This window comes from Lampris incognitus, chromosome 13 (assembly GCF_029633865.1).
Source record: "Lampris incognitus isolate fLamInc1 chromosome 13, fLamInc1.hap2, whole genome shotgun sequence".
Lineage (NCBI taxonomy): Eukaryota > Metazoa > Chordata > Actinopteri > Lampriformes > Lampridae > Lampris > Lampris incognitus.
Window position 1 is genome coordinate 13,087,266 of NC_079223.1, and position 16,681 is coordinate 13,103,946.

At 48.5% G+C, this 16,681-nt stretch overlaps 1 protein-coding gene across 1 annotated transcript in view; it reads left to right on the forward strand.

Annotated features, from left to right (window-relative positions):
* Positions 1-16,681, forward strand: part of smap1 (small ArfGAP 1) — a 129,455-nt gene that overhangs the window by 14,632 nt on the left and 98,142 nt on the right. Inside the window, exons 2-4 of the mRNA XM_056292162.1 lie at positions 7,625-7,758; positions 8,463-8,548; positions 14,534-14,609. Of these exons, the coding sequence (XP_056148137.1) occupies positions 7,625-7,758; positions 8,463-8,548; positions 14,534-14,609 (296 nt within the window). The remainder of the gene's footprint in view (positions 1-7,624; positions 7,759-8,462; positions 8,549-14,533; positions 14,610-16,681) is intronic.

The following is a 16,681-nucleotide window of genomic DNA, read 5'->3' on the forward strand; positions in this document are numbered from 1 at the left end:
GGAGGGTTTGTGTGGCTTGTGGTGGGGCTGCTGCAAGGATTAAATGAACTGCCTGCCTAACTAACTTCGTCTCAAACTGTTGGTGGAGACTTGGTCAGAAAACATGAACTGTAATGAATATTGTCTTAAGATTGTTTCTAGAACGTTTGGTATCGAGTAATTTTGGATCAGATGTCTAAGTGGTGCTGCCATCGTCCACAGGCAGGTCTACCAAGTCTCTGGTACATAGAAAATACATAATTTTACCTCCCGTCACGCAGGGTGCAGCTTCTGAATCCATCCATCCATTATCCAAACCACTTATCCTGCTCTCAGGGTCGCGGGGATGCTGGAGCGTATCCCAGCAGTCATTGGGCGGCAGGGGGGGAAGACACCCTGGACAGGCCGCCAGGCCATCACAGGGCCTAATCTAAACCTTGCAGCTTAAGTCCAACGAAATTTAACCTTACCACAACCTAACCGTAATCTAGACACCCCAATGATAACTGTTACACATAACCCCAATCTAAACATTTACATATATATATAGGTAGAGTTATAAATTCCCCTTTCATTTGGAATATTGGGCTGTATGTGTTATTCATTGTATTTGTAGCTTTTGAATGTCATGCTTAAAGACTGTGATGTGCTGCTGTAGTCCGTGTCAGTATGTCTTTAAAGTGTAGATGCACCGATATCGCTTTTACTGCCAATCCTGAGTGCTGAGCTGATCCATCACTTCTGCTGAAAAGTGCAGCCTTAGTCCAATAGATTGGGGTCAATGGGCAAAATAATTGAGATAATCAGTTTTTTTTATAAGGTATGATAGATAAGCTAACCTTTATTGATCGCTGTGGGGGAAATTCAAGTATAGATAGTGGCAAAGCAAAAAGAGACATCAGCATCACATCAACCATGGCTGCCTGGACAAATAACACGTAGATTGGGCATACATACAATATAACATCAGTAGACATGAGATATGGGGAACAGGGAACAAGCTGAAAGAGGAAGATATGAGATATGGGCTGTAGGTTGTCAAGTGTAAGTGTCTATCAGCTATAATAGATCTATGTCAGTAGGTATAGATGGCTGGGAGGGGCAAGAGGGAGGTGGGGACAGTGAAGGGGAGTAGTTGTGAGGGGGTGGGAAGGGAGGGGACTGTGGTACTGAAACAAGTGGGGGGGTAAGCAGGAAAGGGGGGCATGGTTGGTGGGGGAGGGGGGGACAGGCTTGTTATGGAGCCTGATGGCTGTTGGTACAAAAGACCGGCCGAGACGTTTCACGGTTTGTTGGGGGGCAATGAGTCTGTGACTGAAGGAGCTCCCCCTCCCCATTAGCTCCTCACTGAGGGGATGGGAGGGATTCATCAAGATGGTGTCCATCTTCCTCCTCGTCTTCCCCTCTGCCACCACCTCCAGGTCAACCCCAACTACTGAGCTAGCCTTCTTCACCAGCTTGTTCAGTTTGCTGGTATCTCTCACGTTGGTTCCCCCTCCCCAACAGGCCACGACAAAGAAGAGGACACTTGCTACTACAGACTGGTAGAAGGTCCTCAGCAGCCTGCTGCACACATTGAAGGACCTGAGCCTTCTCAGGAAGTACAGCCTGCTCTGAACCTTCTTGTAGAGGGCCCCAACATTATCAGGCCAGTCCAGTTAGTTATTCATTTGTACTCCCGGGAACTTGTAGGTGTTCAGCATCGCCACCTTCTCCCCCGGATGGTGATTTTCCACCATTCCACCATGAAAGAAGTATAACCTTCAATGTGCAAAAAATACAGTTAATCAATCCATTTTGCATTGATTTATGACATGTAGTTAATTGCTTTTGATATCAAGTTACATTCTCAGGTACATTTTTGATAGCAATGCTCCATTTTAACCTGGAATAGGCCACACATCTGATACCAGTATCAGAGCATCCTTACTTAAGAGCGTAGCAGAGAAGAGGCTCTGGGTGACCGTGATGCTGCCGTGCACACCTCCAAAGTCTCACTGGCGTGTCTGCAGGGATTCATGTCATTTCAAGCTGATTGGTCAAGCAGGGAAGGATATCTGGTCGCATGACATTGACACGAAACCAAAACGTTAGCGGGGACAGAAAGGAAATGAACAATCTACAGTGAGGCACATCACAGAACTTTGAAAGTGGACTCGGGGTTCTGCACTCCTATTCTTTTCTTGTTTCTATTCCTACTTTCCAGATTTCTTAAGCTATTCCTGTCTTAATTTGATTTTTGTAAATTTCAGACTGCCTTCAAGGGCACACGTGGGCGCTGTTGCTCAAGTATGTGGGGAAACACTGATGCAACACACGCACACCTGCAGACGTGCATACTTTAAAGCATAAATGTCTTGAGTGACCTGAGGAACAACATAACAGCATGCTGATAACATGGAGACCCCGGCACTGACCGGAGGGAAGTGTCCCGTTGTGACTGGACGTTGGCTGGCAGTTAATCTCCATCCGCTGCTGGCACAGCCGGCCACTGAGCAGGACGATGTTTGGTCACTGGATTGTATGTGACCCTGCACTATGACCTTTTCAGATAAAATGTAAAAAGCCATGGGCCATGAGGATGTTTTGAATCATGTGTGTTTAAGAAAATACCCAAGTAAATGTGCAGTGATCCATCACATCACCCTGTAAAGCCAGTGCGGAAATTGCAATATAGGGTTTACAAAGAGGTGCTTAATATAAAGCCAATTTATACAACGTTGTATTCTTACAACAAATTGTATTTTTACAAGGAATTTGTTCTCTGCATTTAACCCATCCTATTGTACAGGAGCAGTGGGCAGCTGCAGCACCCAGGGACCAACTCCAGTTCTTCTTTCCATTGCCTTGCTCAGGGGCACAGACAAGGGAGGGAAGGCACAGTGGCTCAGTCGCTAGCACTGTTGCCTCACAGCAAGAAGGTCTTGGGTTCAAACCCCAGGCCATCCCAGGTCCTTTCTGTGTGGAGTTTGCATGTTCTTCCCACGTCTGTGTGCGTTTCCTCCGGGTTCTCTGGTTTCCTCCCACCATCAAAAAGACATACATGTTAGGGTTAATACTCCTGTCTGTGTCCCTGACCAAGGCAATGGAAAGAAGAACTGGAGTTGGTCCCCGGATGCTGCAGCTACCCACTGCTCCTATACAATAGGATGGGTTAAATGCAGAGAACACATTTCATTGTAACTGTACAATAACAAAATAAAGTGGCTTTCTTTCTTTCTTCTATTAACCCTAACATGCATGTCTTTTGATGGTGGGAGGAAACTGGAGCACCCAGAGGAAACCTACACAGACACAGGGAGAACATGCAAACTCCACACAGAAAGGACCTGCGACAGCCTGGGGTTCGAACCCAGGACCTTCTTGCTGTGAGGCAACAGTGCTAACCGTTGGGCCACCGTGTCGCTCAAAGTATGTCAGTCAGCTTATCATTATCGGCCAATTATTGCTTATAAATTTGTTACTGGTGTTGGGACAGATATCAAAAGATAACGATACGATGTGGTATTATGTGAGGCACTGATGGTGAGACAGGTGACACTACAGCATACATAGAAATGTCTGCAGTGTGAGGTACTTTTTTTTCCCAGTGTGACAATTACTAGCCTTTAAAATGTTTATATATTGTGGTGAACAGGCGTGGAAGAAGGAGTCGAGAGGCAGAGATCTCTTTTTAATGGCAGCTCCCGTGTCCCATACGCCGCACAACCCCGGGAGTGCTCTTTTATTTGCCCCCAAAATGGCTGCCAATGGCTTTCCCCCTCAAGGTCACTATTAAGAACATCAGCCTTAGTCACGGTCCTACAGTCAGTCAGAAAAATGGTCATCTACCCCGTCTGAGTCGAACGCCCAAACGAACACAACAATAACCAAAACATGAACACAACATCACTAAAACACAATATTAACATGAACGTTAACAGTCCCATCAGCCTTTGCACTCCCCCAGCGCAGAACCGCCAACAGTCAGAGCGACCACCTCCTCCAGTCGCTACGGAGCCCCCACCTGAGGGGTCAGTTGTCCTCAACGACCCCATCACCCAATACATAGTCCCCCAAATGTCCCTGGTGCCATCGCTGGTGAACAGGCCGCCTGGGGCTCACAGGAAGCGCAACTGGGGGAGAGGCACATTGATTGGCAGGGGGGCGGCATGGGGAGAGTCTGTCTTGGTGCAGCACCACCTTGTGCCCCTGGCCGGGCATGCGAACCCGGTACACCACCTCAGACAGCCGGCCCGCGACTTTGTCGGGCCCCTGCCAGTGGCTGCGAAGCTTGGGGGAAATCTTCTTGCGAACGGGACAGTACACCCATACCTTGTCCCCTTGCACGAAGGCCTGCTCAAGGCGCCATGCTTTGTAGGCCCTCTTCTGCTGCACTCCGGAGTTGGCCTGGGCCCTGGGCTTGGAGAACCTGGGGACAGAGCACATGGGGCACCAATAGCTGCAAGAGGTCACTCCGCCATCAAGCCAACAAGCTTGAAATTTGACTACTGGAAAGTCCCTCCATCTCACAGGCTTTTTACACAGCCTTTTCAAGGTGGGAATGTTAGCGCCGTTAAGCCGCTTTGCCGTTCTGCATACGAAGACAGAATGGGGGGGGGAGGGAGGGGACGTTGAGCCGGCGTTCTGATGATTTATGCTTCCTTGTTGAAAAATGCTAACGGTGCAAATCAATAGCAGTCTAACCCCAACCCTAACCTTCCTTAACCGTGCACAGCAACGGAGGTAGTCACAAAGCCGAATCGACGTCTGTGTAGGAAGGGACGGCTGGCAGGATGGAACAGTCGACGCTACGCTGTTTCACGTCATGCTGCCTCTGCTCCCAGAACGCTGGCATGCTATGCAAAAATCACACACTGGGACGGCATTACGGCATGTTTGTTTGAATCCGGCGTAAAGACGGATCTTCATTACGGCAGTATTGCGAGATCTCTGTGTAAAAACGTTTTTTAAAAGTAAGTTGATTCAGGGACACAAGTTGGAGTTTACACCAAGATTCTTATGTAGACTTAAAAATGTCAACTTGCTGTTGTTTTGCCAACTAAATGAATAGATCATTACATCTTGCTATGCTGTAGCACTGAGTCACTGGGAAAGACGCTAGTGTGCTCAAATAAGCTGGCTAGCTGGTAAAGCCAACTTCCTGTCGTGGCCAAACTATCTTCCTGCTATTGTCGCTTTATTTGAACCAACAGAGCGACACTATCTGGCATTTGGTGTTATCCATCCGTTATTCCAACCGCTTATCCTGCTGTCAGGGTCGCGGGGATGCCGTAGCCTATCCCAGCAGTCATTGGGCGGCAGGCAGGGAGACACCATGCCATCACACCAGGCCATCACACCATGCACCATAAAACTGAGGGACGTTGAGATTAATCTTGGAATCTGACAGTTTGTCTTCTTTTAGTTTCTTCCTTCTGACATCAGTTTACCTCAAAATCTTCGGTACCACATCTGCAGTCAGGGTTGGGGCCAGCAGGGGCGAATTTTTAAATTGAAGATGGGCTGCCATAATGTTTTGTTTTCGGTGATGTTTTGCTGGCCAGTGTTGAAATCATGCCCAGCCTTGGTAAATGTCACCAGTTTGAAGGCATGCAGATGTGTCTATAGCTCAGAAAGACGTGATTCCTGCTTTAATTTGCTTTTCAACCGTATTACAAGTGGATTTCGGAAAGTCTCCCTGCGGCATGTGTCTGTGTTGACTGAAACGTGATTGGCTGGTACAAATGGTGTTGAAGTTGCTGTAGCGTGACCTCAGTGTGTGCAAGGGCATGGGGAGGGGGGGTATCTGCATGTGAAATGCATCGGAAAGCTTCTATCTTAGTATTTCATTCTTGGAGTGCAAATTGTGCGGGTTCATTTGCTTTCTTGCCACACCGTACTTGTCAATTAATTTTCCTCATAGAAATGCTTTGACGCTCGCCGAGACCGCTATTTCCATTATGGAAGCCCTGCTGAATGGTGTTGGAAAAAGATACCCCGACACATTTTGATTGTCAGCCCCAGAATGCCGCGTGCGTGTTTTATGATGATGTGCACATGATGCACCTGTGTGCTTCTTCAGGCTGTCTACCTCGTAACTCAGAATGAACTCTGCAGTGACGGTGTTTTTGTTTGGTTTGATGTTCAACTTTTTTTTTTAATGACTTTAACCTTTGTCACCATCATTTCACATGCAGACTGAGGGGATTTTCACTCATCAAGTAAACAGTCACAGGCCGTTTTCCACCTTGTGTCTCGTCTCAAAGCATCAGTGTTGAATGTTTTTTTCTTTCTTTATCTTAAATTCAGACAAATTTATTTTACCATTTTTTTTTGTAATAATTTATAGCTCTCTGGACTTATCACAAGACTTTATTTTCAAGCTTTTGCTTCAAGCTTTTTTCACATTTGCTGTATCTCAGTGTGAAATGAGCTCTTAGTATGTAGTATTTGTATTGTGGTGTTTTTGAGAAATCTCATCCAAAAGCAAATTATTTTTAGTAAAAGCCCAATCCATTCTGATAGATCTGATAAGAGTCCAGCTTAAAATGGCTGAGCTGCTTGGTTTAGCTTCTGGCCAACTGCTGCATTAGTGCCACTGTATTAACACACTGATGTTCATGCACTCGACCGGCCAGGCCACCGGATGTCTGCAAGATGTGACGCCGTCACTGAGCAACACCGCATTCGCCAGCTTAGAGCCGCGGTTGTCCATCTTTTTTCACTTGTTCTCTTCGGTGTTTGCAGATCATGTCTATTCTCATCATGTTGACTGAAAATGAATTTTGCTGCTCTTACTGAGAGTATCTCCCGGTAAACGGGGAGCCTTGGCAGGCGTTGAAGCATTTCAGCCCCGTTCCCAGTAAAAACCAATTTTGGCTTGCGTTTGCATGCCACCTCTTGTTTTGGTCCTGCACACATTGTTGGCATGCGAGGATAATTTTGTTCTGGGTCCGGTTCAGAAGCGGTACTATCAGCCGGATTTGCTTGTGGGCAAGTTAAAATTTGTGGTGCCTCTTGCTGATCAGATTTTTCTGCGGGGCCATTTGCGTGTCAGCAGTAATGATGGTAACACCGGTACGCCCGGGGGCTCTTCGCTGTTCTCCTCTGCGTCCTCTGACTTGGCTGTTTGTGCAGCGGTGCATGGCCTCATCCGCCTCCCCGTCTCCTGCCTGGCATCGCAGAGACTGGCGCTGCTCCCTGCAAAGCAATCAAACACGGAGCTGGTTAGGATCCCACGCGAGTGATGTGCCCCTGTGCCCCGCAGACTCTGCACTGCCTCCATTTCCTTTAATATAATGAATACCATAAAGAAAGGAGAAAAATGCATTGCACTCAATCACCACTGAACCCCCCCCCACCCCACACACACACACACACACATACACACACACACACTGACATCAGCTTGGCAGTATATGCAATGTAGCAATTCCCAAGTGTGTGGGTGGGTGTGGGTGGTCATTCAGTGATCGACAGGCGTTTGCTCTGTGCACATGGACACATTTCACTTTACATTTTAGTCGACAGCTTTTGCTCAAGTTGACCCACTGGGCTACACAGGTGATTGAACTTGAGTCTTAACGATTATGGGATGCTCTCCCAGCCACAAGACCACCATTAAATGAAACCACAAATCTCTCTCATTCTCTCTCTCTCTTAGGCCCAAGGTGGGCGTCTTGGAACCTGGGGGTGTTTATGTGCATCCGCTGTGCTGGCATCCACCGCAACCTTGGGGTTCACATCTCCAGGGTCAAATCTGTCAACCTGGACCAGTGGACCCCTGAACAGATCCAGGTAAACACCTGCACTAAACACACACACCTCAGTGCTTCTGTTCACGTGCACACATGGCTCTACATACATGCATGCATGCATCCACGTGTTCCCTTCTGCATGGGGGTGTGTTGTGTGTATTCGGTGGGTGTTGTTCACAGGGAGGTTGTGAGGATAACTTGCATCTCATATAGATTAAAGCACACACTTCAGAAGGCAGATAAGTGCAGGTGTGTTTATTTTGTGTTTCTGTGTTTGCTTGTCATGTAGCACCTGAGCATGTTAGTAGTTTCACGTCCATAGTGGCAAGATTGGTTTTGTGTGTGTGTGTGTGTGCGCGTGCGCCCCTGGTCTCTTCCAGACAGTACTGATTCATCTGAGAGTAGAAAGGGTCTCTCTGAATGTTAACGACTGTTTTCGATGACTAACTGATTCTGGAGGGCTGATTATTCCTCCTTGGTCTCCACCACTTCTCCCTTCATCATCTCATTCATCACCCCCTCTTAATTTAGCCTTGACAGACAACACTGGTTTGTCTCTCTATACGTGTGTGTGTGTGTGTGTGTGTGTGTGTGTGTGTGTGTGTGTGTGTGTGTGTGTGTGTGTGTGTGTGACACACACTTTAAAGGTTGTTTGCAAATTTTTCATAAGTGCTGCTCCTGTGTTAATGACATTTATTTTATTTTTCTTCTCGTCTTTTCTGTTGTGTCCGTGTCTCCTTTCAGAGTATGGTGGACATGGGGAACACCAGGGCCAGACAGCTGTACGAAGCCCACCTCCCAGAGAACTTCAGAAGAGCACAGACTGACCAGTATCCTCCTTCTGCCTGTGTGTGTGTGTGTGTGTGTGTTTGTGTGCATTTTCCACTGCATTCACGACAGCTCTCCGTTAATATTTTCAAATAAGAAAAAAAAGTCAGCACCATGAAAGATTGATGTAGCTTTACTGAAAACTCCCACAGTACATAATGCATCAATGAGAAGTCATCTCCTGGTTTCAGTGTAGTAACAAAAAGGGAGATCAGGCACAGTTTAAGATGTCAAAGAAAAGAAAATTCGGGCATCTCCGGTTCCTACAGACACAATTGGCCGTGTCTGTGGGTGGGAAACCGGATGTTGGTATGTGTCCTGGTCGCTGCACTAGAGCCTCCTCATGTCGATCGGGGCGCCTGTTAAGGGGGAAGGGGGAACTGGGGGAATAGCGTGATCCTCCCACGTGCTACGTCCCCCTGGCGAAACTCCTCGCTTGTCAGGTGAAAAGAAGCGGCTGGCGACTCCACATGTATCGGAGGAGGCATGTGGTAGTCTGTAGCCCTCCCCGGATCGGCAGAGGCGGTGGAGCAGCGACCGGGATGGCTCGGAAGAGTGGGGTAATTGGCTGTATACAGTTAGGGAGAAAAGGGGGGGGGTCTGATTAAGGTGAATGATTGGATTAAGATAGGAGTTGGATGTGTTGGGAATAGTGGATAGTCAAATTATGGAATGGAAGTTAAGTTGTGTGTCACCCGGCTCTCAATATTGTGTTGAGACTTCTCGGAAAATGTCTGTATTTTTTTTCCGCACATCCGAAAACTCCAAGTATATTGAGCTCCTTCATTTTATTGAGCATGAATGCATCCCCGCGTCCCTGAGAGCAGGATAAGCCGTTCAGATGATGGATGGATGAATGTTGTTTCAGTCTCAGTCCAGAAGTGTGTTATGTCCGTTGTTTCCGGGTCAGATGACGGTCATTTTTTGACACATGCGCACAGCCAATTCTCCGAAAAACTCTGATTAGCTGAATATTGTGTGTTGTGCCAGTATGAGTGAAGCTTGGGTGTGTGTGCGTGTGTGTTTTGGGGTAAAAGACAAGAAACTGACTGACGCAGTAATGCACATCAGTAATTGGCAGCAGAGAAACATCGTACAAAACTACAGTTTGATAACTTCGGTGGCGGAGAAACTTTTTTTTTTTGGATCCCCCCCAGTTGTATTCAGCCAATTACCCACTCTTCTGAGTCAACCCAGTCGCTGCTCCACCGCCTCTGCCGATCCGGGGAGGGCTGCAGACTACCACATGCCTCCTCCGATACATGTGGAGTCGCCAGCCGCTTCTTTTCACCTGACAGTGAGTTTCACCAGGGGTAGTGCGTGGGAGGATCATGCTATGCCCCCCGACCAGAGGAGGCGCTAGTGCAGCGACCGGGACACATACCCACATCTGGCTTCCCACCCGCAGACACGGCCAATTGTGTCTGTAGGGACGCCCGACCAAGCCGGAGGCAACACGGGGATCCGAACCAGCGATCTCCATGTTGGTAGGCAATGGAATAGACCGCTACACTACCCGGACGCCCCTCTTGCTGGTATTATTGACGAACCAACGAGCTGCTTTCTTGGTAAATAGTTGGAATTGAAAAGCCAGGTTGTGTTTACAGTGCACAGTAAAAGGAGAATGGTCGCCTAATGGCCGACGAAGGGATTCCTTGCTTTGCTAATGGGCTGTGCGTCGGAAGTCACGGGCATTGATTAGACCCCGAGTGGTAATGTTGGCCATGAGAAATACGTTTATCCATCCTAGCTCTCTCCTCGCGATCACAGCAGCACATACTCAGTTATGTAAAATACACAATTATTCCACATCTAAGACCCCCCCCACCCCCCAGCCTTATTTATACATGTGCTGGTGTGAGAATCCACGATGCCTTTCCCCGTCGCACAGGACAGGACAGCTGGTTAGTCTTCGTGACGGCACGGGTTCACATTAGCTGCAGTAAAGCTGCCTGTTTAAGATTCTGCTGTAAGACCCTATCTTGTATCTGGCAGGCCCATTTGTGCGGGTGGTCATCATTCTTCAGTCTTTTGAAGAAGTCCATTAGTCCTCCCGATACCAGCGCCTCTGGCTGACAACGTTAGATAACACACCCCGGATTAGAGGAAATGCACTGAGTGTGTGTGTGTGTGTGTGTGTGTGTGTGTGTGTGTGTGTGTGTGAGACAGAGAGATGTTTATGTGTGGATTTTCATGCATTTACGTTCGTTTTAAATGCCAGCATTAGCTCTGGCTGGTTGTGTGATTTCACTTGATGTGAGTGCTCACATGCCAAGGCACAGTGTGTGCGTTTGTGCGTTTTTCCTCCAGCATCAATTTGAAATGTTAAAGTTTGTTGAATTAAGAGTTTCTTCAAAAGCACTTAAGATGCATGGTCAGTCACATAGCAGCAAACATGCTGAAAAATGAGCTGCAGCACATAAATGAAGAATCAGTAGAAAGAGAAGAGGCTGAAAAGTCGTCTAAACGTGTAGAAAAGGATGAGAGGAATCTTCACATGAGCAACAATTATTTTCAAGAGGCCACTTTTAAAAAAAATTAAAGATGCATCTGATTTTCTGAAGTTGTCATTCAAACCATTCGGGTGCCAGTTAGCTGAGGAGTAGGCCGATAGAAAGCACACGTCCAGGGTGTCCGGGTGGGCGTGGTGGTCTATTCTGTTGCCTACCAACACGGGGATCGGCGGTTTGAATCCCCATGTTACCTCCGGCTTGGTAAGGCGTCCCTACAGACAGAATTGGCCGTGTCTGTGGGTGGGAGGCCGGATGTGTGGGTATATGTCCTGGTCGCTGCACTAGTGCCTCCTCTGGTCGGTTGGTTGGTCGGTCGGGGGGGGGGGGGGCGCCTGTTCGGGGGGGGGACTGGGGGGAATAGCGTGATCCTCCCACACGCTACGTCCCCCTGGCAGCCCTCCCCGGATCGGCAGAAGGGGTAGAGCAGCTTACCGGGATGGCTCGGAAGAGTGGGGTAATTAGCTGGATACAACTGGGGAGAGAAAGGGGGCAAAATTTTTAAAAAAAAAAGAAGAAAGAAAGCACACATCCATATCAGGATCATCATAAATCTCTGACACTAAAAATGAGATGTATGAGAGAATTTTTCACAAATATTTCAGATATCAGTGTGCACATTGTGCAGACGTTTGCAGCAGTGTGTTGTTGTAGGTGTCCATGTGACTTAAATGCTGCCCCGCACATGACTGCCGTGTGAACAAGCTTCAGTTCGCTCGCGTGTGGCGGTCTCATTCTCTCCCACCACCAGAATGTGACCGGGCTGTTGATTACATTTGAATTTAGATGTGATTACAGCCCGGTCTTTTGAGAAATGTAAAAACAGAGAAACATATTGCCGGCCTTTACATTTGATTATGTCACCTGTTATGGCACCAGGAGAGCGAAATGCAGTGGCTACTCGAGATTTCATTCAGGCGTTTGGATTGGATTTCAGAATGCCACAGGAAACGCGTCTCTTTTAGGGAACGCAGTATCGCACATCAGCACATTTTTATTTCATCGTGTGTTGAAATTCATGGATAAAGCAGTTGTGTTTTGCTTTTACTTGTGATGGTTTCTCAAGGTGTGCATTGCATTTCAACATTTTCAAGTCAATTGCACCCCCCCCCCTTTTTTTTCTCCCTTGGCCAATTACCCCACTCTTCAGAGCCGTCCTGGTCACTGCTCCACCCCCTCTGCCGATCCGGGGAGGGCTGCAGACTACCACATGGAGTCGTCAGCCACTTCTTTTCCTCAGATAGTGAGGAGTTTCGCCAGGGGGACGTAGCGTGTGGGAGGATCACACTATTCCCCCCCCCCAGCTCCCCCTCCCTCCCAAACAGGCGTGCCCCGACCAACCAGAGGAGGCGCTAGTGCAGCGACCAGGACGCATATCCACATTCGGCTTCCCACCCACAGTCACGGCCAATTGTGTCTGTAGGGACGCCCGACCAAGCCGGAGGTAACACGGGGATTCGAACCGGTGATCCCCATGTTGGTAGGCAACGGAATAGATTGCCATGCTACCCGGACGCCCAGTTAGAGCTTTCTGTCTGGTGTGTGTGTGTGTGTGTGTGTGTGTGTGTGTGTACATGGGGACTCAATAAAAGTAGTACTTCGTGTCTATGATACGCGTGTCCTTGTTGCCTCAGTGCAGATTAGCAAGTGTTTGTGTTTTGCACGCCAGTGCTTTGTAAAGCGTTCTCCCTCATCCAGCACTCCTCCCCCATTAGCGCCTCCATCACCAGCGTTTCATTAGATGCACATTAAGCCGTTCCGCCTCCGGCAGCTTAGGTTGTTACACTGCAGTACGACTTCTCTCTGCCACGCCGGTTCCCGTCAATAGTCATAAATAACCACCCGCTTGGCGACGTGGCTGCAGCAGGTTTATTGCTGCTCCATCGGAGCCGCTCTATGGGTGCGGGCGGTCATCATTTTTCCATCTTCTTCAAGTCTATTACCCGATCTGACGGGCATGTTCACGCTGAAACTGGGAGATAAAAGACTCGGGAATGGGGCCAGTGTAGCTTGAGAGGGTTGCGTGTGTTGTGGAGTTTGACTGTTTGTGTGTCAAGGACAGTGTTGACATGGCCCCAGTGTTCGTTGGTGCGAATCTCTCAAGAAAACAAACAATAGAAATAAAACCGCCCCACATGCACAGACAGTGACCCGTCGTTGCCGTTGTCAGATGAGACGGTGGTTTGGGTGTGTGTTGGTTTAAGAGAAGCCGTGTGCCCGTAAAAATCCCCAAGTTTTATTGAGCATCAGTCAGTATGGACTTTATCTCTCTTCTTCCCGTCCAGTAACGTCTGTTAGAGAGATCTAATGTGTTCTGTGTGTGGGGGAAAGGCAGAAAGTCCAGTCCCTTTGGCTTTGGATTACAGTACTGGGGGACCTTCTTATTTAAGCCTGATATTTGTGCAGGACACCAGGGTTGGTTATCTGCGTCTGCTATTTGAGAGTTCGTGTTAATTGGTGAGTGCGACATTCAGAGCACAGATTTCATTCAGTTTGTAAGTGAAAAAAAAACCCCATCTGTATTCATTTCAATTCTTTGATTCTGCTTCCGGTGTGGGAAGATGGCAGTGCTAATTCACATTTGCGGCGCCCTCACCCAGTACCGTCCATGCAGTGTCTTTGTCCACGTCTGCGTCTAAGTTTTGTCCTCTTTGATGGCTGTGATAGCTGGTGCTGGACCGGCTGGGAGAGCTTGGTCTGCTGCATCCTGTGGGCCCAGGGACCACGGCTCTGCCGGAAGCTGTGCCCAAGGAAGTAACACTGAGGGTGATCTGACAGGACGCGGAAGCAGGGCAGGCTAAGCTAATTGCTAGCCCATGCAGAACAGCAGTTCTGATAACAGCAAGGGCGGCCTGGCGGTGGCCTCGCTTGGCGTTGACTGTGGTGTTGTTGTGGGGAGTGTGGGGAGGTGTGTCGAGGGTGTCTGGCATTGGATCGGCTGGGGGAGCCTGGTCTGCTGCATCCTGTGGGCCCGGGGATCATGGCCCTGCCCGGAGCTGTGCCCTAGGAAGAAACACCGAGGGCAGTCTGACAGGGCGCGGAAGCAAGGCGGGCTAAGCTAACTGCTAGCCCATGCAGACCGGCAGTTCTGACAGTCATCCTGGCTGGCGTTCATTCCCCTGGACAGTGATTTTATTTATTTATTTATTTTTAGTTTGGATATATGTGTTAGTTGGTGTGTGTGTTCTTGAGGTTGTAGTTTTTGGGAATGTGTGTTTTTGTCTTTGTGTTGCACTGCTGTGGGCCGGGGGAAACAAGATGTTGTTTCATTTCATGTACACAAGTAGATGAAATGAAGCGACAGGCCTCCTGATTCCCGACTGCCAGTCCTCTCTTCATGGCTCTCATCTACATGGATCAAAACGGTCTTTTTTTGTTGATGGATTGCTGCAATTGTGTATGCATGGCACTTGCTTGTGTGTGTGTCTTTGTGTCTCTTGTTATTCTGTGGTTCAGTCCCTAACACGTGACCCTCAGAGCTGTGGAGATTTTCATCCGTGACAAGTATGAAAGGAAGAAATATTACAACAAGGAGGTTCTGGTCACAGCTCCGGTGAGTATCAACACACACACACACACACACACACACACACACACACACACACACACACACACACACACACCGGTGGCTTTCACATGGGCTAATTCTCATTTTTCTGTTTTTCAAGTCTGATCTGTATTCTTTTTTTTTTTTTTCCTGGAGGTTTGTTGTCCCAGACCAGACAAACCCAATGAAACAGTTATTTATTTATTTGCTCGTCTCTTGACGCTCTGCAAGTGCAAAGAGAAGGGACTTTCACTCCTCTTTGCTGTTTCTGCTGTGTAAACAGAGTGGAAACGTGCTTCATGCCGCTTGAATTTAAATGCACACAAGTTTCCCATGACTCCGATTTCAAGGCGGACTGGATTGACACCGGCCGAATCGTAAATCACTTCATACTTATCATATGCCACACCAGTTGCTAAAGATGTTGAGCTGAGCAGTAACCCATAACAGGCCTCGTTTTTGTTTTTGGGTTTTTCTCCCTGATTGTACTCGGCCAATCACCCCACTCTTCTGAACCGTCCCGGTCGCTGCTCCACCCCCTCTGCTGATCCGGGGAGGGATGCAGACTACCACATGTCTCCTCCGATACATGTGGAGTCGCCAGCCGTTTCTTTTCACCTGACAGCGAGGAGTTTCACCATGTGGACATAGCGCGTGGGAGGATCACGCTATTCCCCCCCAGTCCCCCCCCCCCCGAACAGGCGCCCCGACCGACCAGAGGAGGCGCTAGTGCAGCGACCAGGACACATACCAACATCCAGCTTCTCACCCGCAGACACTGCCAATTGTGTCTGTAGGGACGCCCAACCAAGCCGGAGATAACACGGCGAACCCCGTGTTGGTAAGCAATGGAATAGACCACTACGCTACCTGGATGGCCCCATAACAGGCCTTATTAACATGAGATTGAATAACGGGGAATTATTACAATGTCTGCTGACTCACAAACACTCGGATGTCTTTTTATTTTCATTGTTTACTGTTTCAGCTGGTTTTCTAGTAAATTCTTAACTGTCAATGATCTTGGTGTTGAACTTTATTTTAATAACCACAAACATGTCTCCTATAATAACAATAAAAAATGCATTTAGTGTAATACAATGGTTGCAAGTGCACCTATTAAGTAGATGGTTTATTTTCCTCCTTGCTCCAGCACGACTGGGTGGAGTTTATTGGTGGAGAATAACAGCACCTCTATTTTTTGGGGGGGGAGGGGGGGGGGTTGCACCAGTCCAATTACCCCACTCTTCTGAGATGTCCTGGTTGCTGTTCCAACCCCTCTGCCGATCCGGGGAGGGCTGCAGACTACCACATGCCTCCTCTGATACATGTGGAGTCGCCAGCCGCTTTTTTTCACCTGACAGTGAGGAATTTCGCCAGGAGGATGTAGCGCGTGGGAGGACCACGCTATTCCCCCCCAGTCCACCCCCCCCAAACAGGTCCCCCGACCGACCAGAGGAGGCGCTAGTGCAGTAACCAGGACACATACCCACATCTGGCTTCCCACCCACAGACACGGCCAGTTGTGTCTGTAGGGACGCCCGACCAAGCCGGAGGTAACACAGGGATTCAAACCTCTGATCCCCAGTGGAATAGACCGCTACGCTAACCAGACACCCCCATCAAGGGAAAGTTGGGGGTGAGCAGGCATATTTCAGGACGACTGCAGAGGTCCGGGCATTGGCACATGGCTGAAATGGCCAGTGCCACGCTTTTTCTGGTTCCTGTCACAATGAACATTTTGTATGTGGCTGACCTCACTGTGCTGTGGATTGACAGAGGGAAATGTGAAGATGTTGTCACCTGGCAGCAGAGGCGAGGGAGCATGGCTAGAAAGCTAAAGGGTACATACAGCTTGTAATGATTGTTTTGTTGTGTTTGTTCCCCCCGATGTCTGCCCCATTATTTCAAGTGTACTATAAATGTGAGTGTGGAGCTTGAAACGAGCTTAAGTCTAAAGTAAAGTGTGTGTGGGGTGGGGGCTGAGGGTGGGGGGGTGTTGTTGGTGGTGTTAAAGGTAGAGACTTCACTAGCCAGGGACCCCACACACAAACACCAGTGAACAAAATCTCGGTAGT